Source organism: Carassius carassius, chromosome 31 (genome assembly GCF_963082965.1).
Source record: "Carassius carassius chromosome 31, fCarCar2.1, whole genome shotgun sequence".
In the NCBI taxonomy this organism is placed as follows: domain Eukaryota; kingdom Metazoa; phylum Chordata; class Actinopteri; order Cypriniformes; family Cyprinidae; genus Carassius; species Carassius carassius.
The window spans coordinates 12080139-12105462 of NC_081785.1; the positions used below are offsets into that span (position 1 = coordinate 12080139).

Consider the following 25324-nt stretch of genomic DNA (forward strand, 5'->3'; position numbering starts at 1 on the left):
ACCTACTTAAATGAGTCAATTTGTCTAGATTCATTAGAACTATTATTAGGTCTTATTAGTCAAGGAAACCGAGTCTTGGGTGAGCTCTGGTTTTACTTGTGAGCGATGCAACTCCTTGCTGCATCTGGGGTCACAAACATTCATACACACACACACGCACACAATGACCAGATGGGTGGAGTGTTCTCATTACTTCAATAGCATAGCTGAAGCACCCATAGAATACATTCAAAAAGGCCCAGGAGACATGCTTAGCACACACACACACAATGCAAATAGCTCTTTTCATTCTTCTGTGGAGGATGGACAGAATGTGAGGGAGGGGTGGAAGATGCGAGAGATTGCATTGTGTGGAGGAGAGCGGCACAGTGTCGAGTTCGGGAAAAACACTTAAAATTACATGTACATATTCAATCTTTCTGAGAAGAGCACTTGACCTTTAGAACAATACGTACACAAACGCACATACACCCACGCTTCAGGTGTGTGCTGTGGAGCGACTTTATGTTCAGTGCCCATGTATTTATGATAAATAGGCCGATATCTATGTCTGTGCCCGTAATGTAATACATATTGCCCTATTTCAGCAGTGATATTGCCATATATTACCTATAAGGCAATATACATTTCAAATAGATACACATATACAAAAAATATATACATTTCAGTATGTTTTTTGTAATTAAAGAAAAAAAAAACATCTATCTTTTATATTCACTTGTATAATATCAACATACATTGATGGATTTACATTTAGGATGCATACATGTACATGACATGTCCAAAAATGTATTAAATATATATTGTTTAAACATAAATTTTTGCATGAACTAGTTGTATATTTTTATATGAAATTGTTCACATTTTTAATAGGTTTCATATACGTTTTTTTATGACAATATGTTTTAATAGAATGTGTGTGTGTGTGTGTGTGTGTGTGTGTGTGTGTGTATTATAATGTTACCCGGACACCCCATTCCCATTATTTTCAAGGGTTGTTCCAATAAATGGAATTCTGTGTTTTTAAATAAGAATTAAATAAGTTCAGACTTGAAGTAGATTTTGATTTTTATTGGCAGAAAAAAAAAATTATAAATAATTACATTTAATGTAAACTATGATTTTAAAATTTTTGGTAGCCTAGCAGTAATGTTAAAGAGATTTTCCTGCATTCTGGTAACTGCAATTTTGGGCCAAATTAAAATAACAAGAAATCTAAAAGGATATTAATTATTTGACTGTTTTTAATTAAGATGTTTATGGTTTGGGTTTATGGTTTTGGGTCCCTATGTTATCTTCAAACACACACACACACACACACACATACACACATCTCCATACACCCTCCCCAGTTCTTTCTGTAATTACTCCACACACACACACACACACACACACACACACACACACTATCACACTTCTTACAGTGACAGCCCTCACCAGACACTTTCTCCATCCTTCTATCCATCATCTATCTCTTCTCTCACACACACACACACACATACACAGTCCACATGCGCATGTGTCTGTTTGACTAGCGCGCCTCAGTTATCAGACTGCACCGATCTGGGTTGGGGGGAGAAAACAGAGGAGAGAAAAGGAGAGGAAACAAGATAAGAGAGAGAATAAGGGAGAAAGAGGAGAGGAGCAGGGTGGGAGGGCTTTTCTTTTTCTCTTTTTTTTTTACCTCTATCTTGAGGACTCCAGCAGGACAGGGGAGTTTCTGTGACTCTGTGAGCTTCAGTGCAGAAGACATCTGACACGTTTACCTCTTCACCTCTCCTCTTATCTTTCTTCAGAGGGTAAGTACATGCGATTGCATGTTTGTGTGTCTGTGATTACATGTCAGGGACTCAACAACCATAGCAATACCAATAGCAACACCAAAGTCATGGGTTCAGTTCTCTGTAAAAATTAAAGAAATAATGCAAGTTGTTTTGTACGAAAAAAGTATAAATGTTTAGCAATACAGGAGACCTTTTTCTTCACTCTCTGTTTTCTTTGCCCCCTCACTTTGTTACATGAGACTGGGATCATCCTCTCTATGCGTGTGTCTTTACTCGTGTTTCTTTGACCACTAAATAGCCCATAAGTACAGCGGTGAGATGTCTGTGGTTTGAGATGGTGTTTCAGTTTCAGGGAAATCCAGAACAGCGCTCACAAACTCCTCATAGTGTGGATGAAACTCAAACTGAATCACAATATCTGAAAATTAATTATTAATTAAATAATAAAAAAAAATTATTGTGTGAATCTGATGACACTGAAATCTTACCTAAAAACATAATAAGATATTAGAATAAATCTGATTAGAAATGTTATATAATAAAATCTAAAAACCATTAATATAATATTACATATTATAAAAAAAATGTATACAAATATAAAAAGTTTAATTTTGTTAGATTTTATGATAACATTTCCTTTGTAAAAATGGGCATAATATTGCTGTGTTAGCATTGTAATTACATGGCCATGAATTAATTCCATTTGGAGAATAAGACAGAGACAGCAAGGAAAGAAAGAAAGACCAAGCAAATTTGTGTTACTTGACTTTTTGAAGTCGACAATTAGATCCTAAATTCATAACCATAATATATTTCTGCTCCATCCATAATCTCCTTCAGTCTTTCACTAGACTCATTTTCTCTCGCCTGAGCACATCTCTGTCTATTTTCCCCCCTATGGCCCACATCTTTGCACGAGTTCTCAGTTTTCATTCTATACCATTCAAGTTTGAAGTCCCTTTCTGTCTTTCCTTTTCTCTTTTCCACGTCTCTCACCTTTCTCTCTCTCTCTCTCTCTCTCTCTCTCTCTTTATATCTGGCTCCCCTGGGAACAGTCAGGACCCCTGCAAAGAGCATGCGTCACATGACACCACAGCCACCAACGCCATCAACAATCTCTCCAACAAATCAAGAGCGCGCGAGAGAGTGTGTACAGTAATACGAGCTCGCCGAACACAGTAAACAGAGATTGAGAGATAAAGAGAGAAATAAAACTGGGGTGAGATTTACTGGACCAACAGGCTGTCCTATAAACACATGGGGAAGTAAAACCATCAGAAAATATACTTTGCATAAAGAATATTTTAGATTTTTTTTTTCTTCATGCAAAATACTTGATTTTGGGAGGAGATATTTGCATTTTTTTTTAGATGCAAAAGATTTACCTCATTTGGGGTTCACTAACTCGGAGGTTAAATGACTATCTATCCAGCTCTTTTTCACGTATTTATGTGTCAATTTTGTCTTCCATTTTTCTTCTACACTTCTTTCCATCCCTTTTCTCCTCCTGTCTCCTCCCTTGTTCGGCTCCTCCCTCCTTCACTCTCCCATTTACCTCTTTTTCCCCTTCCGAGTCTTTTTTTCACATTTCTTAATCCCTCTCTTCATCTTCGTGGACATTTTCCCGCTCCCATCTCGCTCTCGCTCTCGCTCTCTCTCTCTCTCTCCTCCCCTCAAGCTTTACTTGCATCCTTCTTTTCCACCCCCTCCATCCTTCTCTTCTGTTTCTAATGAGGGCCTGTTCAGCAGTCATGATCAGAGCAGAGGCTGGGTGATGAGAGAGCACGTCGCATCTCAAACGCGTTCACTCCACCGTCTGTCATCCGATCTACGGGGCCACGTTTCCCCAGTAACAACCATGCGTATTGTTATGGGGACACTTTTCAGCACGACGGCTTTGATCGCAGCCTCTCTCTCCCCGGGGACGTGAACTCACATCACTGGGCCCATCAGCTGCAGATAAACACCGATTGAACATCTGAGAGTTTCAAACTTTGTCAACTCTCCCCCACAGCCGCCGCTCGGCAGTGTTCAGATTACCCCCAGGTGCTGTTTTGGTTGGGTTTGTTCTCTTTGTCGATGGATTTTTATACAACCAAAGCAGCCTGCTGTTCGTACATAATGAGAGGAGTTTAATTACATTTCCACGGTAAACCAATTTGATGTCGCCTGTTAAAAATAGAGCCATAGATTCAAGTGTGTTTGCCAGGCATCGCTGAAGTGCCGCTCTCGTCTCTGTGTGGAGTGTCAAAGCAGAGAGCACTGAGTTCTAGCGGATAGCAAATTTTCTTTGCTTATATAAATAATTCTCTCTGAATAAAGGCAAATGTTTCCTGCTATCAATGAATCATCAGATGGAATGAGGCTAACTTTCTCTCCCTCATCCTCTCACGTTTTCATCCCTCTCTCTCTCTCCCTCTCTCATCTTGCCCTCACAACAGATGGAGTGTGAGAATCAACTGATTGACTGATAGCTCTATTCTTTGCTTGTCAGCCGTAATGAATAACCTTTGTGCTGAATGTCGGTAGAAACACAAGTCAGTTTGTCAGGACCTTGGGAGACAAATAACAGCACTGTCATCTAACACATCAGCCCTGAGTCCAGATCTTCCCAGGATTTAGCTGGGAATGTGAGTTTCAGCCGTCAATGTTGGATTTTGACAAGTTTTAGAATTTTTTTTAGTTAATTTTAATTTAAATTTGGAAGTTTATCTCTTAATTTTCACATCAAGGACAAGGCAGATGTTTTAAGTATGCTTGATTTACACTTTGTGAAATGAGATAAAGTACAAAAAAATCTGCTGTATTATCAGCTCTTTTGAAACTTCCAGATGTCCTCATTTGTCTTGCAGCTTTCATAAGCCAAGCATGAGCCGTTTGTAATCTAAATAGATGGACTGACAAGATACGGTAAATCAACTTTTCACCAGTCTGTACGCTTATGCATTTTTTTCTAATAAATAGGATGCAAATGAAAGTATGTCAAATGAATAGAACAGTGGTAGATGAACCTCATCTGAATGATACTACATTTGCGAAGATTGTGAAATGTGCAACCTGTGGAACATCAGATTCTTATGTTAATGTTAAAAAACTAAATCTCAGTCTTATTTCAAGTGCCATACCAAAAACATTTAAAGCTTTTTTCCAAAGTGACTTACAGCTTATGAATATTAACAGTAATTTGTCAAAAACTTTTTTAGTTTTTTATTGTACGTGTAACAATGTCTAGGTAAATTATTGTTTTGTTCACTCTCAAAAATTAAACCTCAGTTTTGCTAATTTTTTTGTTATTAGTATTTCATGGTTCGAAGGGTTAACATAATGGTCAAAGGACAGTGCACATAGCGGATGTAGTATATGCTCAGATCTCAAGCACATACTTCATGTAAAGAAGTCCCTAAAGATCTTAATACAGTTTAGTACATACTAAGTGTACAGAAGCACATTTTGAAAGATTTTATCTCTGCTTTCCAGACAAGTGTGAGTGAGCGGCCGTTTGTGTTGACAAGGATGGCTCTCTCCTGGTGTCTCTGCCTGGCCATGGCCCTCTTTTCTGGCCCCGGCACAATCTATGCCCTGGCACCTGAAAATGAAGTGACATTACACCCCACAACATGGCTGAGTGAAAACAGGGTCACACCAGTACATCTGCCTAAAGGACACACTCACAGGTAAAACCCGACAGAAGAAATAAACACAATTTCTCCAACAAGAGGCAGGTGCAATTAAATGGGCCAAGTGTACCAATCAGAAAAGAATGGAAGAGAAACAATGGTTGTATTTTGCTGCTTCTAACTGGAGTAGAGAAGAAATGGAAGAGTGGAAGAGTTTAAATCAACATTGTAGTCCTCCAGAGAGATCACTTATACTGCATGATCACTTAGCAGGGACTAGACTCGTCTGGAAAACACATAATATCTCTCGTCTAGAGCAGTGGAGTGGAGATTCAAACACCCAGGAGGTCACAATTAGCTAATGCTGCATGGGACAAATATTCAGTATTTACTTAAAGGGTTAGTTCATCCAGATAGCAAAATTATGTAATTAATAACTTACCCTCATGTTGTTTCAAACCCGTGAGACCTCCGTTTATCTTTGGAACACAGTTTAAGATATTTTAGATTTAGCCCGAGAGCTCTCAGTCCCTCCATTGAAGCTGTGTGTACGGTTTACTGTCCAGAAAGGTAAGAAAAACATCATCAAAGTAGTCCATGTGACATCAGAGGGCCAGTTAGAATTTTTTGAAGCATCGAAAATACATTTTGGTCCAAAAATAGCAAAAACGACGACTTTATTCAGCATTCAGTATACCGTACACACAGCTTCAATGGAGGGACTGAGAGCTTTCGGATTAAATCTAAAATATCTTAAACTGTGTTCCAAAGATAAACGGAGGTCTCACGGGTTTGAAACAACATGAGGGTAAGTTATTAATTACATAATTTTGCTATCTGGGTGAACTAACCCTTTAATAGTCTTGTAAATATTTCTCAGTATTATTATTCAATATTGCACATTTATAATATTCCTGTTGTTCACTATTTTATAAGTTATTCACTAAGTTTTATAGTTTGTGCAGTACACTTGGAAGCAGCTGCCTTTTTATAATCATTGTTATTATTGTTAACTAAAACTAAAACTTTTTTTTTCTTTTTGGCGATTGAAATAAAATAAAATATAAATATTAAATGAAAAACTTTTGAAGTTGAAAACTTTTGAATGAAAAAAATGCTAATTACTAAAACTGAAATAAAAATAACTTTAAGATTTAAATAAATATTATAAATGGAACATGGAACATAAAAACAAAAGCTAATTTAAAATATTAATAATTAAAAGAAAATATTAAAACATTTTTGGGGGAGGGGGGAGTGATCCAGAGGATTTTTTTTTTAGGATTTTTAAAACTTAGTCCATGTGAAAATATATTACAATATTTCCCTTGTAAACATTCTGTAGTAAAGACATTATGCTACATTTTACTAGCAACACAAACAATTTTCATGACATTCTGAAATCAATGATGGGTCAGTTATTTCCTCCTGTCTGATTGATTCTTCTTAATGGCCTTAAAATTATGACACAGATTTTCCTCCAAATCAAACCCACTGAATTCAAGCAGCTAAAACTGTTTTATTTTTCCATTAGCAACACTAGCCAGTGAGAATCACAGTGAGAACTGCTCCCTCACCCGTAACAGAGGTGTCAGGCTTCAGACTGAGTGCGAGAACGAGAGAAAGAGAGAAAAGTACAGAATGATCTCAATTCACAGCCGTGGGGCAGGAGCTCTGATCATCCATCAAATTAATTAATCGATTAAAAGATTGTAACTGTGCATTCCACATAAAAACTCTCTACCCTTTTATTGGATTAAAAGGATAGGGATGGACACACCTAAAGTGTACCTGCCAGTAATCGCTCAAACTAAAACTATGGCCCCTTTTTGTTGTTGTTGTTCTCAAGGTCAAAGTTAAACCTGATTACCAGAAGATGAAATCAATAATATGATAATGTGCCATGCTGGTGTGACAGTCACATGCAAATAAGAGATCCAAATCACATTAAACAAACGCTGAGTCTTAAATCTAATGTCTGACTATTTCCATAACGATAATACAATGAGCAGTTGAAGATGCAGAAAACCATTGACTGAAGGCAGCAGCACAAGCAGGGTTTCAAGGTCAGAGGAAGTGGCAGTTGCCAAAAGGCTGGTGTTACCAGAATGCACCTAGGGAGGTTCACCAGATTCTGCCCAGTGTGATGTTATTCACAGAGGGAGATTGAATGTGTTTCCTGTCTGAGCAAAGCACGCTACAGTGATGCTGCACCTGGCATCAGCTGTGATCTGTAAACATTAGGGTTTGTGGAGATGCATATCTAAACGATGGCGATGGATCGATAGAAGCTTATCAGGGATCAGTCATTCTGGAGTCATTGCTTTTGTTTCTCTTCACCTTCAATAGCAGACAAAGCTGTGCAAACAACAGCAGTCGAACAGTCCCCAAGGAAGCTCTGCGGCATGTTGTTTAAAGACATAAACTTTTCATAAACTTTTTAGAATTCTTTTTATCCCCCCTGAGGTGCTTTTAAATATTGTCAGTGCTTTGTTTTGTTCCAAAACCACTTGTTTCCCCTCTCTTTGACTATTATAATGCAAGGGATAGTTAATCCAAAAAGACAAATTCTGTCATCATTAGCTCACATACATGTTGTTCTAAACCTGTACAAATGTATTTCTTCAGTGGAACGTAAAACAAGATATTCTGAAGAATGCTGGTAACCAAACACTTTTGGTGATCATTGAATTCCACTGCATGGACAAAAAACACTGAGACATTTCACAGAATATCTCCTTAATACTCAACAGAAAAAAAAGTCATAAAGGTTTGTAGCGACATGAGGGTGAGTAAATTATGATCAAATAAAACAAATTAAAACAAACTATTATTTTAAAATAAATACCATTTTCACATAAGAAAGAAGTATCAGCCGCCTTCTCACAAGTCTGTTTACTGCCTAGTACAATATAGATGCCATATGTTCACAATACAGAGAAATTTCACTCAAACGATCGTACTGAAATGGTCAGGCTTTGTTGAAAATTTTTTGTTTGAGATTAGAACTGTCAAATCAATTAATCATGATTAATCACATCCAAAATAAAAGTTTGTGTTTACATAATATATGTGTATTTACTGTGTATTTATTTATATATATATATATATATATATATATATATATATATATATATATATACACACACAAACGTGATTAATCGATTTGACAGCTCTAGTTGAGATCAGCACATATGGTTGGCTGGACATTTCTAAATTTACTCTTATTTTTACTCTGGTGTCTAGAAATTATAATATGATTGAGTGGATCAAGTTTCTGAACACTGAATAGGTGTTTATTCATAAATGTTGGCAGTCATAAGTTAAAGTATTTGGGTTTCTGATGTCAGAAATCCAATGATTTTGTAACAAAATATTTTTACAGCTTAATTTCTATAGAGGGTCTTTTATGGAAGTCTGTTTCTGCTTTAGAGTTAAAAATAAAACAGGATTTATATATTTAAAATATATATATATATATATATATATATATAACATTTAAAATAAGAAATATAGCCACACTGTGAGATATAAAGTCGCAGGAGATGTTAAGTGACAGTTAAAAGTTTGTTTGTTTGAAGTGAAGGTGACATTCAGCCAAGTATGGTGACCCATACTCAGAATTTGTGCTCTGCATTTAACCCATCTGAAGTGCACACACACAGAGCAGTGAACACACACACACACACACACTGTGAGCACACACCCGGAGCAGTGGGCAGCCATTTATGCTGCGGCGCCCGGAGAGCAGTTGGGGGTTCGATGCCTTGCTCAAGGGCACCTAAGTCGTGGTATTGAAGGTGGAGAGAGAACTGTACATGCACTCCCCCCACCCACAATTCCTGCCAGCCCGGGACTCGAACTCACAACCTTTCGATTGGGAGTCCGACTCTCTAACCATTAGGCCACGACTTCCCCCATTGTTTGTTTAAAACATGAGGAATACAAATGGATTAAATTATATTATCTTAATGAGACATGATTTGGCTGGTGCTTATTGGTAAAGGAGACTGTTAGACCGATTAATTTATGATGAATGGTTAATTTATGGAATATAAAAATAGATTTTTTCAAAGCTCTTACGAATATTTAGACCAAACATCATATTTGCTAATACATACAGATACTGATCTGTGTTTCAGACTGTATTTCACACTAAAGAAGAAAGCCGATTTGCTGTCCGTTACTGTGAGCCCCTGTTCAGTGCCCATCGAATGGAGCTTGGCTGTTCGGACCCTGAAGGATAAACCACCTAAGAAAGCACACTGTGAGTTTTTGTGTGTGTATGCTTATTAATGGACTTGTGCCTGCTTGAAGGTATATTTGTGCATGCATGCAAACACATAGATGTATGTTTGTATTTGGGAGTGCTGGCATAGGCCTAACCAGGGCTAACAGACAACTCAGGTTTTTATATCCAAATGGCGGATGGGTTACATCCCTTCAGAGGCTTTAATGAAGAAGCGAAGCAGTCGCTTGAGGCTCACTGATTTAATTAGCAGGTGTAAAACTGCTGTTGTTGCTTTATGGCCTCTGTGGACAGAAGATTCTCCTCTTATCCATCTCTAAATCTCCAAGCTTTCCCTGACAGAGAGAAGACGAGAAAGAAAAAATTCTAACAGAAACAAAGAAATACAGCATAGTCTGGATGGATAAACACTGACGTCTGTTTCTAATTAAAAATTTTAGTAACACTTTACAATGAAAGTCTATTTGTTACCATTAGCTTATTAATTATTGTGAGCTTACAAAGAAAAACATGTATAGCATATATTAAAGTGGCTTTGTTATGCTATTTGAAAGATTTCTAATTCGATTTTGGGAGTCCCCAACAACAGGTTTACATACATGCAAGGTCAACGAAAACTTTCTTATAATATGCATTATTTTCTTATAATATGCTTTTAAATTTAGTTTATATCTCAACGACTCTCAAATTATTTGTTCGAAGATTCATCTTTCTGAACCTTTTCCTTTGGGTGAGGCTACTCTGCTATGATTGGTCCGATGACCCAGTCTGTTGTGATTGGTCTACTGCTTACAGCGCTTGTCGGAAACGGATGTGGCAACTTGTGATGTGTGTACTTTGCGTAAAGCGTATTCAAATTTAAAACAACTGATTTAAGCGATTCAGAGTCGACTCTTTCATTTGAGAGACAATAACTTTATGAATGATTCACTTTCAGCTTTACAGTTTTACAGACTGTTTATATTCACATACAGCTTAATTTCACACTGCCTGCGTGAAAGGTAATTTTCAGAAATTCATAATAGGGACACTTTAATCTAAGTTATCCCCAAAACCGAAATTGTATCCTCATTTACACACCATCATGTTGTTCCAAATCTGAAAGTCATACAGGTTTAAAATGACATGCGTGAGAAAATTAAATTATAATTTTTGGATTAACCATTCCTTTAATTGTAATTATAAATATACTGTTGTTGTTTTTTTACAGAAATTTGTTCATGATACATTATAAATGATAAATGCATTTTTAATCAATTTTGTTTCAAAAATTTTAATTTTACAATTAGCAATTATGTTATTTCATATTTGGAAGACACATCTGCTTCATGTGTTTAACAGTACCAGAATAATCCTGATTATTTGATTTTGCATTGCGTTCTATGGTGACTACACTGTGAACTCAGGGGTCCCCATCTACACCTTTAAATTATTCACATTTATTACCAAACATTCCATCTAAAAGTGTGCCGACAAAAGTAATGATGGTTTGCATAAAATACAGACTTATCCGTGCATGCTGCCCAATTGTTTTTAGGTCTCTTTTTATAAGAGCCGTCTGTTGAATATGCTGGATCTTGATCTGAAACGCTTCGTTTCTGCAGGGAGCTCAAAGAAGAGCATGCCTGAGGTTTGGTGGAGAGGTTCTGGAAGAGAGGTTAGGATTTACACCTACACCGGCAATGCTGTAGACACCTACACCGGTCCTGCCAACGCTCCAGCATCCATCTACATCATGCGGCTGAAATCAAACGAACAGGACACGCAGGTGTCAGCATACCTCCACGAAGGTCCTGGTCCCTCGGGGGGTTTCCCTGAACTGCCGTCGGACCCCAGAGTGCACACGCTGGGGGTGGGCATGACCAGTGTCACCTTAAACTGGGCTCCGAGCTCATCTATAGCTGTTAAAGATGGTCACCGGCCACATCATGAATATTGTGTCTTAGTCAATCACAAACATAACTACCGAAACCTTTGCGCTGCTCATGAGGGAATCCGAAAGGAGATACAGAGTATGCAGAAGAGACAAAGGAGGGACAAACAAAGCAAAGAGATTGTGTGGGCAACAATTAAAGATTGGTGGTGGCGGCAGCCAAATGCCCTCAAGGATCATGAATCATCCACGACTGACAAGTTTGATGACACTGGGTGTGTTTGCAGGGACATCAAAAGTGTGTGCACAGTTTCAGACCTGCTTCCGGATACACAGTACTACTTTGATGTGTTCATAGTGGACAGGGTTAATGGAACGAGTGTGGCCTACACCGGCACTTTCGCCCGCACGCATGAGGAGGCTCGTTCAGCCATCACATCCTTACGGGAAGGCCAGGTCAAATGGGTCACCCTGACCTGGGAAGCAAGCAGTCTACAGGGGGATCAGTTCCTATTTAAACCTCGCGGGTGGCAACAAAATGGCCTGCTTACCTTGCATACCTGTAACGGCACTAGTAAAGTCAAAGTCACCGTCTCCAGTAAAGGACAGACTTTGACATCTCAGGAGGTGGGACATCAGCTTGCCCAGATATGGTTGCACGGTGCCCCTTCATACCTCATCCAGCTCCAGGCCTTAGATCCAGGTTCCTCGTCGACGATTCCTAAAGGTGATTCCAAAAAGTCCAAATTCTGTCTCAAAATGCAAGCGTCGTCAGCGTACCACCGCCGAGCCATGCCGGTGTTTCCCACCACACTACAGATTAAGTCTTTCAACAAGTTGCGGACCTGCAACTCCATCACTCTGGCCTGGATGGGGACCGAAGAGAGGAGTCTCTATTGCATTTATCGGCGGCAGATCCCACTCGACAGCAAGCACACCTCAACTGATCGTTGCATCGACCCAGAGTCCCGTCCTGCCGATGAGAGAGTCATCTGTAAGTATTTCCAGGAGCTGAACCCACAGCGGGCAGTCACAACAGCAGTGGTTGGTGAACTGGAACCAGGGATGCTATATGTGTTCGACGTCTATCTTATGAGACGCTGGGGACTTCCAATTAAGTACCACAGCAAGACGGTGAGAACCAGGAGTGAATGTTGAGTGAACATCTGAGAATCTTGCCCTCAGTGGAGAAGGACTCAATGGAAAGATATTACGCCACAGGAAAGCCAATATAAGGCCAGAGAGGGAACTAATGGGGGCCTTGATCTGGTGCAGTGGAGGTCGAATGTGACCAATGAAAGACATATAATATGTCAACACACAGACACACAAATACCAACAGTGGTGAGACCAAGCTCACACCAGCAAAGACTAATTGACTTTATTGATTATGCTCTGCTAAAGCATGCAGCAGGAAAAAACGAGTTAGCAGTTTGCTTCGTTGTATGTGATGTGATTATTGTGCTGCGCTTCTGCGCACTAATAAAACACAGTTAACAACCAGACATGAAAATGATCTGTAGATGTTTCACGCTTTGACATTCATCAAGGGCAATGGTTGTTCATGCTCCTGATATAAAATGGACTGAATTTAGGTTATACATGTGAATGAATTAATTAAAAATATTTACAAAGAACTTTGAATGCTGCAGTCCCACAGACATCAAAAGTGTGACAGTGGCAACATCTGCTGTTCAAATGAGGAACGAACCCTAAACGGCTGTTGGATTTCCCAAAAACAGTTGTGGGATTTTGACAGTGGGTGGCAACAAGTTTTCAAAGGCTAGTTAAAAGAGAGAAAAAAAGTATTTCAGGTTTGATGGGGATGATACAAGAGTGATTAAATGACGACATACAGTATATGGTCAACTATCCATTTAAGTCGACTGAAACAACTCTTATTTATTAATAAAACATGCGTGCAACGGGTTTAATGTCCTTATGTCAAATTAATTGCATATGGCCATCAGTCATGTTATAAACAGCAATAATAATAATAGTAATAATTTACGCGATTACATTTAAACTATCAAACCAAATTATCAGAATAATCATCAAAACCTTGTTTCACTCATCAAATATTAATAATTTTATGAATTGTTTACATTTATAATGTAGAAAAGTGGTTTTAAAGTTCACTTATTTATCCAACAGCTATATAGCAAAAATGTGTAAAATATGATGAGGATAGAATTCTAATTTCATAGCGTTTTGAACCAGGTATTTGAAATCACATACAATACAACTGCTAGAGAATACTGAAGTTAACTATAAACTGTATAATTACTGAGATACAAACACATGAATGTACAGTACTGTTACAGTGTAAAAGACAAAAAGAAAACACCATATTATTCGAATAATTAACTTTTATTTTTCAATTGCCATTCTCATTTAAGTTACAGAGGTAAACATTTAGGGGAAATCTTAAATAGAGCAGTGCTACACCTGCCAAGAACTGTCACCTCCACACACACACACACACACAATCACACACACTCCCATCCAGCACTGTCATCTCCAACAGACATAGAGCAGATAAACTATTATTTCCACACAGGAAACATGTCCGCTTGCAAAAGATCTGCATCCGTGTTTAAAAAGACCAGCGTGGTCTGTTGATCCAGGCGACATGGCTCTTGAAATCGGCCCACTCAAATCAGCAGCAATGAAACTCTGTGGTCAGACAGCAGAATGTCTACTGGAACTCTAGAAACCTCTGTCCAATGACAGAGAAAGTCTAGAAGTCAAATATGGCTACAACTTCTGCAACTCTAGATTGTCCTTGCTGAGCTGAGTGATGAATAGTTGGCTCTGTCTTAGAGGCGGAGGCGTTAGGCTGGGGTATGAAGAGATGTCTTCCCGTGACACCCCTTCGGTATGGCTATAGAGGAATCCATCTCTTTGATCATCAAACATTTTGATGGCCTGTACACTCATAACACATGCTTTGAGCTTAGATACTCTCCAGATTGAAAAAAAAAAAAAAAAAAGGTTGTTTAAAAGCAATATACACTCACTGAGATCAACACGTTAATCAAATCGGAGAAATGCAAATGTTAAGTTAGAGTCTGTACGTTTTCAATAAATGCTTTTACAGTGAAGCTGCCACATAAACATTACAGACCTGTAAGAGCCACATTTAATATCTGCCAGTAAAATGGTACGTCAAAATGAGCTTTACCAGTCAATGTTAAATATTTAAGGATTTCCTGGCACCAAAGGAACCAAATCCACTTAATGCCAACAACAAAAAAGATACAGTACACTTATTTGAACAAACCCTGCAGTCTTTGTGTGCGTTTCTATTTAAATATGTAATAATTAATAAACTCCAGCCTGTCCGTCGCTTGCCAAACTCTGTATGGCTTGCGGGACTTATGGCTTATTTTCTTGAAACTTGAAATCCTCTTTTCAACCGTCATTATGTAAGCTGTACAATTGTACTGGCCTACTCTTGTATTGCAGGTGTACTTCCAGAATTTCAGTGTATTCATGTTTCCTTCTGAAAAACAGGGTCATGTTGGTTCTACACTGAATAAGACCTTGGAGTCAGTTTGAATGTTATAATGTTTTTTAAAATTACATGATCACGGAATCATGATATAAAGACTTACAACCCTTTTGACTCTTCATCATCTCAATAAATGAATTCTTACACACCTACGGTCCATGATCGTGGATGAAATTGGTGGAATTGCATCACAATGGAATATCCATCTAGGATATAGATAGTATAATCTTCTATAGCAGGTTCACACGATCCAACAGGGTCCTGAACACACCGGTGAGGCAACATTCAGGCAATTTAATACCCTGCTTGAACGAACCTGCATGGAAACTCCATGTAGGCTTCATAGAGCCATTTTTAGGGAAAACCAAAAGTTGTTATTCCATACAGTACAGCATGTACAGTACATCTAAAGATGTAAGGGAAAGACAGTTTCCTGTATTTGGCAGCCATATAAAGCTGAATATCCAATATACAAAAATAAGGTTTTAGAAAATTTCAAACATCAACATGAATAACAATACTTCTAATAATAACAACAGCGGTCATAAATAAAGTTCACGCCCAAACGGCGTGTTATACAAAAGTCCAGCAGACGTATAAAGCGACTGTCAGTACTGAAGAAAAGTTGCATCAGTGCCGAGGTGTGTTTGGTTCAAGAATGTGAGGGAGACTGTGTGTGTAAGTGTGTTTGTGTTAAAGCCCTGGTCTGCTACTGCGTGCCGTCGAAGCACCTCTGTTGTGGGGATGTGCTGGAACAGACACTAGGTGTAGTAACAGAGAGAGAGAGAGAGAGAGAGAGAGAGAGAGAGAGAAAGTGTGAACACTACGTTTATGCATTTAAAGGTACTCTTATATTCTTAGTGATTCTCTTATCAAAATGATTTGCATTTTATGCTAAATCCAATCAGGTCCGTTTTTATATTCTAGATGAGTTTGTAAATACACACTCCGTATTTGTAGTACAAATGTACTGTAAGTCTGTAAAGAATATTTTCTGTGAGATCTTTGTAAGGTTTAGGACGTCCATCTTAATGAAAAGTTTGGACTTTTAGCACTCACACATTTTAGTCAGAGCATGGTACTTATTAATCATAGATATTAAATAATGCATTGATAATAAATGACTTGCTTTCTACATTTCACTCTTTCATCATTATTCTTAAAATAAAAAATATGTAATATTTGAAAATATAAAGTACTAAGAAAGGCCAATTTGTTGAGCCCAAGCATATAAATCTTATTACAGTGCATGCAAGGCTTCTGATATTCTGATATAGATTCCTATTATATTTTTATTTTCCACATTTTTATGCTATTAATTCAGCTGAAACAAACTTTATTTCAGGATTTGGTATCCTAATTTTGTTATATATATATATATATATATATATATATATATATATAGCCTGCTTTCTAGTATTTCCATTATCAATTAAGTTTATGGTCCTTATGTTTTTATTGGGATCAGTATGAATACTTTCATTTAGTAACAATGCATTAAACGGATCAAAAGTGACAGCAAACACTTTAACATTATTACAAAATGTTTCTGTTTTAAATAAATGCTGTTCTTTAGAACTTTATATTCATCAAAGAGTTATACAAAAATCACAGTGTCCACAAAAATATTAAGCAGCACAATTGTTGATAATGTGACGCTGAAGACCGAAGTACTGTCATGGCTAATGAAAATCAGCATTGGCATCACTGGATTAAATTCAATGTCAAAATATATTAAAATAGAAAATATCTATTTTAAACTGTAATAATATTTCACAGTAATGCAGTTTTTTTCAGTATTTTCGATCAAATAAATGTAACATAAGAGACTTCTTTCAAAATCATCAAGAAAATCTTATGCACCCAAAACTACTGAACAGCACTTTATTATCAAATGTCACTGTCATCGTGACTTTTCTTTCTTATATCTATTTAACTATTTATAGCCAAATTAACACTGCAAATAAAGTTTACACAGAAAACCTACAACTGAATTTTCAAGTACTGGTGTTCCCTTCAAGAAATACAAATCTACTGTAGTTTATAATGACAAAAATACTATTATGTTTTGTTTTTTTCTTTCTGGACATTAATTATTGTTTACCTTTATTTTAAAAAATAATGCAAAAAAGCCCATTAAAACTGAATCTCACTAACCTGGGGGCGGAGCTTTAGCATTTGGCTCCTCCTCATGCTCATTTGGGAAGTGACCAAGGGGATGATGGGAAAATGAGCCTATGAAGGAGGAGCTGCTGATACCCAGACTGATTCCAGTCACGCCAATTCCCAGAGAATCTACACACACACACCCAAACACAGTCAATGGGACAATTTATAGAGTTATAATGTACATCTATAAGTCTGATGTGTGTTTGTATACACCCACCTACACCAACAGACGCTCTGCCAGGTCGTCTCTGCCCGATGTTGTCTATTCCAGTGAATGAACGCCGATATGGGGTGTCTGACTGCAAAGAAAGTTTTGGCATGATACACAGTACACAGATAAATACACATGATGAGGGTCAGGAGGATGTTTAAAGGTCGTGTGTAGGATTCATGTGCGGGAAAGATTCACCCTAAAGGTGTGTGTGGTGTTGGGTCTGGAAAACACATCCAGCAGGTGCAGTTTGTCTCGGGGTTGCAGTCTGACACTCTCATCGGTCACTGCACTGTGTGCACGACTCGAGGAGCCTCTCTGCTTCTGTAAACACACACGTTTTCTTGGTTAACTAAGGTTAAACTAAGACCTCAAAATAAATAAAAACCTTTTTATTACTTGAAATAAAATACATGTTAGCTGAAATAAAATAATAGTGACAAAGGCAATCTCTCATTTTCATTAAGTTTGACATTATGTACTAAATAACACTGAAAGAAAAAAGAAAAAAAACACAAGTTAAAAAAAAAACAAAAAAACAAAATTACTATAACAAAAATTAAGTCAACTAGTCAAACTTAATAGTATTTCAGTGATACTAAAATAACAGTGATGTTTTCACACATACAGTATATAAATATGTTAAATATATTATACATAATCACATACATATATATAAATATTAAAGAAACAAAGCTGTTTCCAACATTGATAATATTATATTTCCTGAGCAACAAATCAGTGTATGAGAATGATTCCTGAAGGATCTTGTGACACTGAAGACTAGAGTAACGGCTGCTGGAAATTCAGCTTTACCATCAAAGGAATAAATTACATTTAAGATATATTTAAAGAGAAAACAGTTATTTCATTGTTATTTTACTTATTCATCTAAAAACTATTAGTGATGTCAGGTTGTGTGTGTTATATTAACAGCACCTGCGTAAGCCGTGAGTGCTGTCCGGAGTATGTGTGTTCTGTGTCTCCTGTACCAATGGGAGGGAGGAGTGTGTTTCTACTGAGATGCATTGGAGGTGAGGCCAAACGATCACCGACGGTCATCCTGAAACACACACACAGACACACACTTTGGCAAGAGAATCACTTTTTTGGAAACAGTGTACGAGTTACGATGAGTAGTGCTCTTACAATCTTGTGCCTCTAAGCACCTCTTCCATGGAGCCAGTCGTGATGGGTTGTGTTACACTGGATGTCAATGGCATTAGAGTGCGAGGGGGCGGGTTCCGTCGCCATGCCGACTGAGGGGGGCGTGTCAAAGAGGAGGTGCTTTGTTCCAGTGCACGGCGTGGTCGAGGTTTACTGGTGGGAACGACACTAGAGCCGGGACGTTGAGACACTTTCTCCTCGGAGTCCCTACAGTCATAAAAATACAGAGGATTATTGAAAGATTAATTTAAAAAAGCCATAGAAATAATCTATGCACCAATAAAGTATGGAAATAGTTAAAAAGAACTGATGTTCTGCCAGAGTCTGCGGTCTGAATAAGACTAAGTACTGAAAAACAACATGAAAGACAATAAACAGTCAACAAGTCTTTCAATTGTGTTGTCTTTGCTGGTTGCATGCAAAAACAAACTATACAACCACTGTAGTCGGATACACAAGCAAATATTGGTTCTTGTAAATAATTCATTTTTTATTTTTTTACTTTCTATAAAAATATATAAAAATAGGAAATAATATTAATTCTCAATATAACTGTTTTTACAGTATTTTGGCTCAAATTAATGCAGCCTTGGTGAGTATGAGACGTCTTTCAAAAACAAAAAAACAATAATGAACAGTGTATTTAAAAAATTAAAAAATAACTAAACTAATAACTAAACTAAATTTTTTTCATATTGTTAGAATTTATATATATATATATATATTTTTTTGTGTGTTATTAGCTCTTGGAATATCCAATATCCTGGATTTTGTATATTTGCCTGTTTCTTCCTATGGGAGGCACTAGAGGGCTTTCTCCTATGCCTTGTTGTCTGGACAGGCAAAATAATACATCAGCTGACCTCTAGTTTGGACCAATTCCTGCAACATCAGAACACTAAACAACAGTGCTGAATAGTAAAGGTTGTAAAGAATGTGTTTATTTCTTCTCCTACTGAGTTATTCGGTCCAGTGTCCCCAGGTTCCTTTGCTGCAGTGGAATACCATGTATCATGATGAGGTCATTGAGATTGTGATGAGCAACTGCCGCCCCTACAGGTACTCGACTGGTCTGTGGGAAGAGAGACAAGTTAAGCAAATTCATGTTTTAATATCATTGTCCAGTAATCCACAAGTCTGTATATCTCAACAACTAAAAAGAGATAGCATTCACAGCATCTGACATCCATCATCTGTACAGCATGCGACGACATGTAAAACAAAAAGACACTGAAAAGAAACACGGAACAGAAACAAAACTAAGAGTGGGAACAAGCATTATAACACCTCCAGAAGATTAAAAAATGAATGCAAGCTTAAAATAAAGTCAGAGTTTAAAAGGATGTTAAAAAAGTGGCCTGTAAGTTGCGTGTTAAAAAACAAAGATAAGTGTTGAAGTTTAGGAGAAAGAGAGAGAAACCGGTCCACAGACAGAAACACTCTCTCGCTCGCCCTCTCTGATTAAATGTTGTTATCAGGGTAGAGTAACATACTGTCGATGACTTTCTCTGCTTTTTGGTTTTCCGTCTTGACTTGTGCTTTGAACCCCATGAGTTTGAGCTCTTTGGAAAGGAAATGAGGGGAGAGGATAGAAATAGAGAGGTAAAGAAAGAGAAAGAAAGAATACAGATGACAGATGGATGATTGGACAGAAAGGCAGAAACAGGGACACAGAAGAAAAGGAGGTAAAAAGTTAATGAATTAAAAAGCCTGGGGAAAAGCTGAAAAGACAAATGCTGAGAGCAGTGAAATACAGCATTTGTGTGTATTTTTGAGTATGATTATATATGTAAAGACAGAGAGGACACAAAGCAGGGAAGATCTCTCCACAATGACAGCATATATACAGAATTCCCACAGCTCCAGACAAATTCATTTCTATGACTTTTCCAGTTTTCCACAATTTTTTTGCATAGTAATTTAACAAATAGAACGCTCTTTCTAGCCAATTAAATATTTTAATTCAAAATATACATTTTTTGGGGCAGTATTTGATGCAAAACATATCCATGTTTTGTTTATTTATTTATTTTTCATTTTATTAATGCATAAAGGATGTTATGTGGTGCAGTTTCTTTAGGCTATTTCATAATTGTATTAATTTTTCCCCTTTATGATTTCATTTTAAATTGTACTGTTGCATGGCAAATTCATTTTTAAATGTACAACAATTCCAAGTTATCACAATTAATATTGCATGCATTATATAAAAAAAGCCAAATAGTTTCGGAAACACTACCTAAACTTCCCTTAAGCTTTTCAAATCAACTACTCATTCACTACAGACATGTCAAAATTATTTTAGATTCTCGATGACTTTTCCAAGATCGTGGGAATCCTGTCAATTAAATATTTTGGAGGTCTATCATCAAGCAGATGGCAGGGCAAGGGAGGGTTACAGATATCTGAAGTCAGATGGGATTTCAGATGAAATCAATGTTGCATCCATCTGCCACAGAAGGAAAAGTAGGAACCCTTCTGTTCTACAAGTGCTTGACTAACCTGGGCCTGCAAGCTGTCCGCGAGCTGTTGCGTTCTGGTCTGGGACAGTGGAGGAAGCACTGTTGAGACATTGGACAGCAGCAGAAAAGGATTCTGAGTATCAGAGCAGGCAGGGCTGAGGGCCACGGTATTCTTCTCATCATCTGGTGGACAGAGACGTTCAGAGATTATTCTTCACTTATTCATTACATGGCTCTATACTAATACTTGATTCGGCCAAACGCAACACGCTGCGTTCAAAATAGTTTTGAATAATTACCCCTAAACTGTATATTTCTCTTTTAACTGCAGTCTCCTCTCACTTAATATAAATTCACCTCAAAACAGTATTTCATTTCTTAAATTATTTGGTGAGATGATTTATTAGAAGGACAACTCAGGGTGAGCTTACGCTATGCCTAGCTATGCCTACATCTGCGTCGCAGGTGCAAAAGTTAGCGAAAGCTAGAGATTATGGCTTATAAAGTTTTAAATATGGATATAATCTTACAAAAATGCATCATTTCGCTCCAGGAGGCCTTTATTAATCCTCTGGATTGAAAGTAGAAAGTCATAAACACCTAGGATGAATTGACAGTGAGTAAATCATGGGGTGATTTTCATTTTTGTGGTGAACTATCCCTTTTAAAAAATGTTACAAACTGCAAACTTTTGAACGGTATCCCAGTATTCCAGTTCTAGTCTTGCGAAACACAAACCAAAATAACCATCGCATTTATTCAAGTGTTTGAAAATTCAACCTACCTGACACAAACCCCTCCCAATGCCTACGTACAAGCTCCTCCATCCAGCCAGTGAGCTCACGCCACACGTAATCAAACAGCAGATCAAGCACCGCCTCCCGGCGACAGCGATAAGGCGAGACAGGGGGAAGCCAGTGCCTCCGCCGTCTGTTCACATACTCACGTTCCAATTCCTCATCCCTAGATAAACACACATATTATTCATCTACAAAAACCACAGAAAAATACCAGATCAATTATATTTAACTACCATCTGTCACACACAAACTCACAGGTCCCTGCAGTCGAAGGCTAGATACTCTTCTATCAGCCCCTCGGCTTCGATTACCCTGGGCAACTCTTGGTTACTACAGGGTGTGACACTCGGGTGGGTCACCTCCACAGAGGGCCGACACAAAACTGCCCTCCGACCCTGCACACACAACCTGCCACACACACACAGAGAGAGAGAGAAAATAGGGTTTATAGAACACTAATGATTTCATACACATCCACAAACCCACAGATGACTCACTCATTAGTTTTCTCTTTGCTCTGGTCGCCACTGGAGGGGATGGGTGCATGAGCTGGTGTGGCGAACCACTGGAATCCTTCATCTGTGGGACAAACCAGCTGTGTTCCAAGGATCCTGTCACACACAAATGCCCCAAACAGGTTTAATAACCAGATACTGGGCTGCCCGTTAAAACTTACAATCACAATTATTTTGCTCAAAAATCCAATTCTTATTCTAGCTCGTGAAAGCATTTTTAATTAGAACAACCATTTTTAAGTTGAAGAAGTCTTATACCTTAACCACCTGAAAAAACGCAATAAAGACAAGATTCCTATCTTCCTCTTTGCCAGGTTAGAACTATTTGTTCAATTCTCATCTGATATTCACATGTATAGTGATTTGAGGAGATTATAATAATCCTGATTTCAAGGTAAGAGTTATGGTCAGAGACAGAAGAAAATGCAAACATGACCCAGGTAATTTCTGCTGCATCTGTGGGTGTTTTACTACATCCAAACAAAAGATTTACGAAAAAAGCTTATTTATTTATGAACTTGTGTTTATATAAAGTACTTTGATATTAATGGAGCATTTGAGCATATTTTTTCACTCCTTTGCCGATTGTAAGCTAAATGAAACTTCTGACATTTTAATGTTTTGGTTATTTTAATAAGTGCATTAAACTGATACATATATAATTTGAAACTTATCCTGTGAAAAAAACTGTACGTGATGGACATTTTTTATTGATATTTTTCAACTCAGCACCTTTTTTTTTTGCAAGTCAGAATCATTATTTTTATTTATTTTTTACGTTGCAGTGCTATGATATCGATGCAATTATTAAATCACGAATGTTTTTACTTGAGAAATTTATTTTTAGATTTCAGCAGAATTATTCATTTTCGAAGCTTATATTTAAAGCAAAATCAGTAAAATTCCTAATACAAATTCCAATAATTCCAAATTATTTAAAACAACAAAAATTCCTTTTATTGTAGCACAAAGTGCTTTTTTCAGCAAACGTTTACCAACAATACAGTTGAGACTTAATTTTGGATTTATTACAGTTTGTGACTGAAAAGGTTTCTTGGCAGATTCATTAGCAGCAAATAGCACACACAGCACCGTAAAGGACTGTATAGCACCTTCAAATGTCAAATGAAAATACGGATAAACAACTATCGGCAAATACTGCAGATAATTATATGCAATTAATCAAGAGATGCAGATGCATCTTGATCGTGATCAAAATATGATTAATCCTGCAGCACTAACCACAGACTATGAAGGCGTCACTGATGTTCACAGATCTGAGTGTGTCCATGTGTGTGAGTGCGTACCGTAGATGAGAGAATCGTGAAGCCCACTCCTGACACTCTTCCTGCAGGCCTTTGAGCTGTGTTTCACACTTCCTCTCGTACAACAGCTCTTCAATCTCTTCAAACATCTGCTGGACCTGCCTGGAGGCGGCTTTATCAAATTCCTACCGGGAAAAGAGAGAGAGAGAAAGAAAGAAAGAAAGAAAGAGGGAAAAGTAAAAAGAAATGAATTTGAACTAGTCAGCAGCACATTTTGAACACGCTGTGTATCGTTAAAAACAAGAACGCATATTGTGTGAACGGTCCCTTAGAATTCGAGAAGACATCACTCACATCGTAGCCCCACGAAAAGACAGAGCTGTGCTCTGTAGAGATGCCAGTTCCTGTGTAACTATGGATACCAGACCAAGACTGAGCTGTGTCATCTGTGGTGAGTGTCTGACATCCTGATCCGACGGATGACGCAGAGGACTCCTCAGACCTAGAAAGAGAAGGAGAGAGAGGGAGTGATTATCTCATAAATTCAAATGTCAGATTGGAAAGAATTGCAAGAATCTACATATTATACTCAGTAATGAGACCCTGCCCCTTTGATATATACCTGTACAGACACACATTGTACCTGGAGCTCACCTGCTGGATGAGGACATGTCCTCCTGAAGATCATGCAGGAGTCTGGGATGTACACTATCATCATCTGCCTCCTCTGGAAGAGGATGCTGGTCCAGACAGCTGCGGGACAAACCACGACTACCAAAACCAGCAGAGAGAGAGAAAGAGGAAGAGCGTTCACTGCTTGAAGACAGAGCAACTTCTAAAATCTATATAATAATCAATCTATCTATCCATCTATCTACCCAAAATCTATCTATCTATCTATCTATCTAATATATATATATATATATATATATATATATTCAGCGATCTTTTTGACTAGCTATCATTTGACTATTTCTTTATATCTATCTATGCATTAATCGAAAAACACAATGTAGTATTTGTGCACGATTACTTAAACACCAGTCCACAGTAACCTAGTGAGCTGGCTACCTATTAAACTATGATACCAGAAATGCTGGCTAAGTAGTCAGCTTGAGATCGTGTCTGTGTGATTTCCACGCACATCTCTAGGCTGTGAGATCCAGGCCGGCGGTTGTATCGTGAAATCATCCTCCTGAAGCGGTTATAGGCGCACCTCCTCCATCAAGGCTGTGATCCGACTCCGAGCCTCCTGTGTCCGGACCGGCCCGCTGCTGCTGCTGCTGCACCACCGCTGCTCCACCCTCATGCTTCTCCAACAGTCGGAACCACACACACTGGATCACAGCTGTGCTGGGAGAAAATGTGAAGTAACCAGCTCTCAGCTGGTCCGATCCTGATCTATCAAAGCGTGTGTGGATGAGAGTTAAGAGTCCGCGAACAGGAAACGAAAATCTGATTATTCCACCATATCGTCGACTGTTATATTAGGAAACGTTACGTGGTTTAAAAAAAAAACAGTTGTATTCTTCATCCATCCATGATTATCTACTGAACAACAATAACAAGACTGTCATCATGGAGACCAAGGTGCTCGCGCCCACTGATTTGTGGGAAGTGATGTTTTCAACCTATTTTGCCATCTTGACGTATACACTGCTCTCTAGTGCATGGGAGTATTATATTATATCAATTATT

General features: G+C 37.9%; 2 protein-coding genes across 4 annotated transcripts; one reads left to right on the forward strand and one right to left on the reverse strand.

Annotated features, from left to right (window-relative positions):
• The first annotated feature begins 1399 nt into the window (after positions 1–1399).
• LOC132112073 (protein NDNF-like) lies at positions 1400–12903 on the forward strand. Its single transcript, XM_059519665.1, has 4 exons — positions 1400–1827; positions 5267–5458; positions 9544–9668; positions 11255–12903. The coding sequence occupies exons 1-4, from the start codon at positions 1808–1810 to the stop codon at positions 12679–12681; spliced, it is 1764 nt and encodes a 587-aa protein (XP_059375648.1). The 5' UTR covers positions 1400–1807; the 3' UTR covers positions 12682–12903.
• A 971-nt stretch (positions 12904–13874) lies between these two features.
• LOC132111564 (protein FAM149B1-like) lies at positions 13875–25248 on the reverse strand. 3 transcript variants are annotated; one of them, XR_009424820.1, is made up of 17 exons: positions 24771–25248; positions 24281–24397; positions 23981–24128; positions 23669–23811; positions 22344–22457; positions 22102–22254; positions 21831–22009; positions 21087–21229; positions 20078–20146; positions 19541–19656; positions 18567–18791; positions 18357–18480; positions 17616–17741; positions 17424–17505; positions 17195–17332; positions 15185–15798; positions 13875–15151 (listed from the first exon to the last, which is right to left on the reverse strand). XR_009424820.1 is itself a non-coding variant. In XM_059518972.1 (16 exons), exons 1-16 carry the CDS (start codon positions 24815–24817, stop codon positions 15731–15733), a joined length of 1992 nt encoding a protein of 663 aa, XP_059374955.1. In that variant the 5' UTR covers positions 24818–25248; the 3' UTR covers positions 15178–15730. The 3 variants fall into 3 exon arrangements, 1 of the variants encoding a protein (XP_059374955.1); XR_009424821.1 differs by lacking the exon at positions 20078–20146; XM_059518972.1 differs by lacking the exon at positions 13875–15151 and having other exon boundaries at positions 15178–15798.
• Positions 25249–25324: the final 76 nt, after the last annotated feature.

Bases quoted from the DNA above. Each gene is read 5' to 3' on its own strand.
- LOC132112073 (XM_059519665.1), top strand. From the start codon at position 1,808: ATGCGATTGCATGTTTGTGT. The intron at 1,828-5,266 runs GTCTGTGATTAC...TTTCCAGACAAG, and splicing joins ATGCGATTGCATGTTTGTGT to TGTGAGTGAGCGGCCGTTTG. The intron at 5,459-9,543 runs GTAAAACCCGAC...TCTGTGTTTCAG, and splicing joins CCTAAAGGACACACTCACAG to ACTGTATTTCACACTAAAGA.
- LOC132111564 (XM_059518972.1), bottom strand. From the start codon at position 24,817: ATGATTTCACGATACAACCGCCGGCCTGGATCTCACAGCCTAGAGAT. The intron at 18,481-18,566 runs GTAAGAGCACTA...TGTGTGTTTCAG, and splicing joins GTGCTTAGAGGCACAAGATT to GATGACCGTCGGTGATCGTT. The intron at 17,742-18,356 runs GTGCTGTTAATA...GTGTGTTTACAG, and splicing joins AGCACTCACGGCTTACGCAG to AAGCAGAGAGGCTCCTCGAG.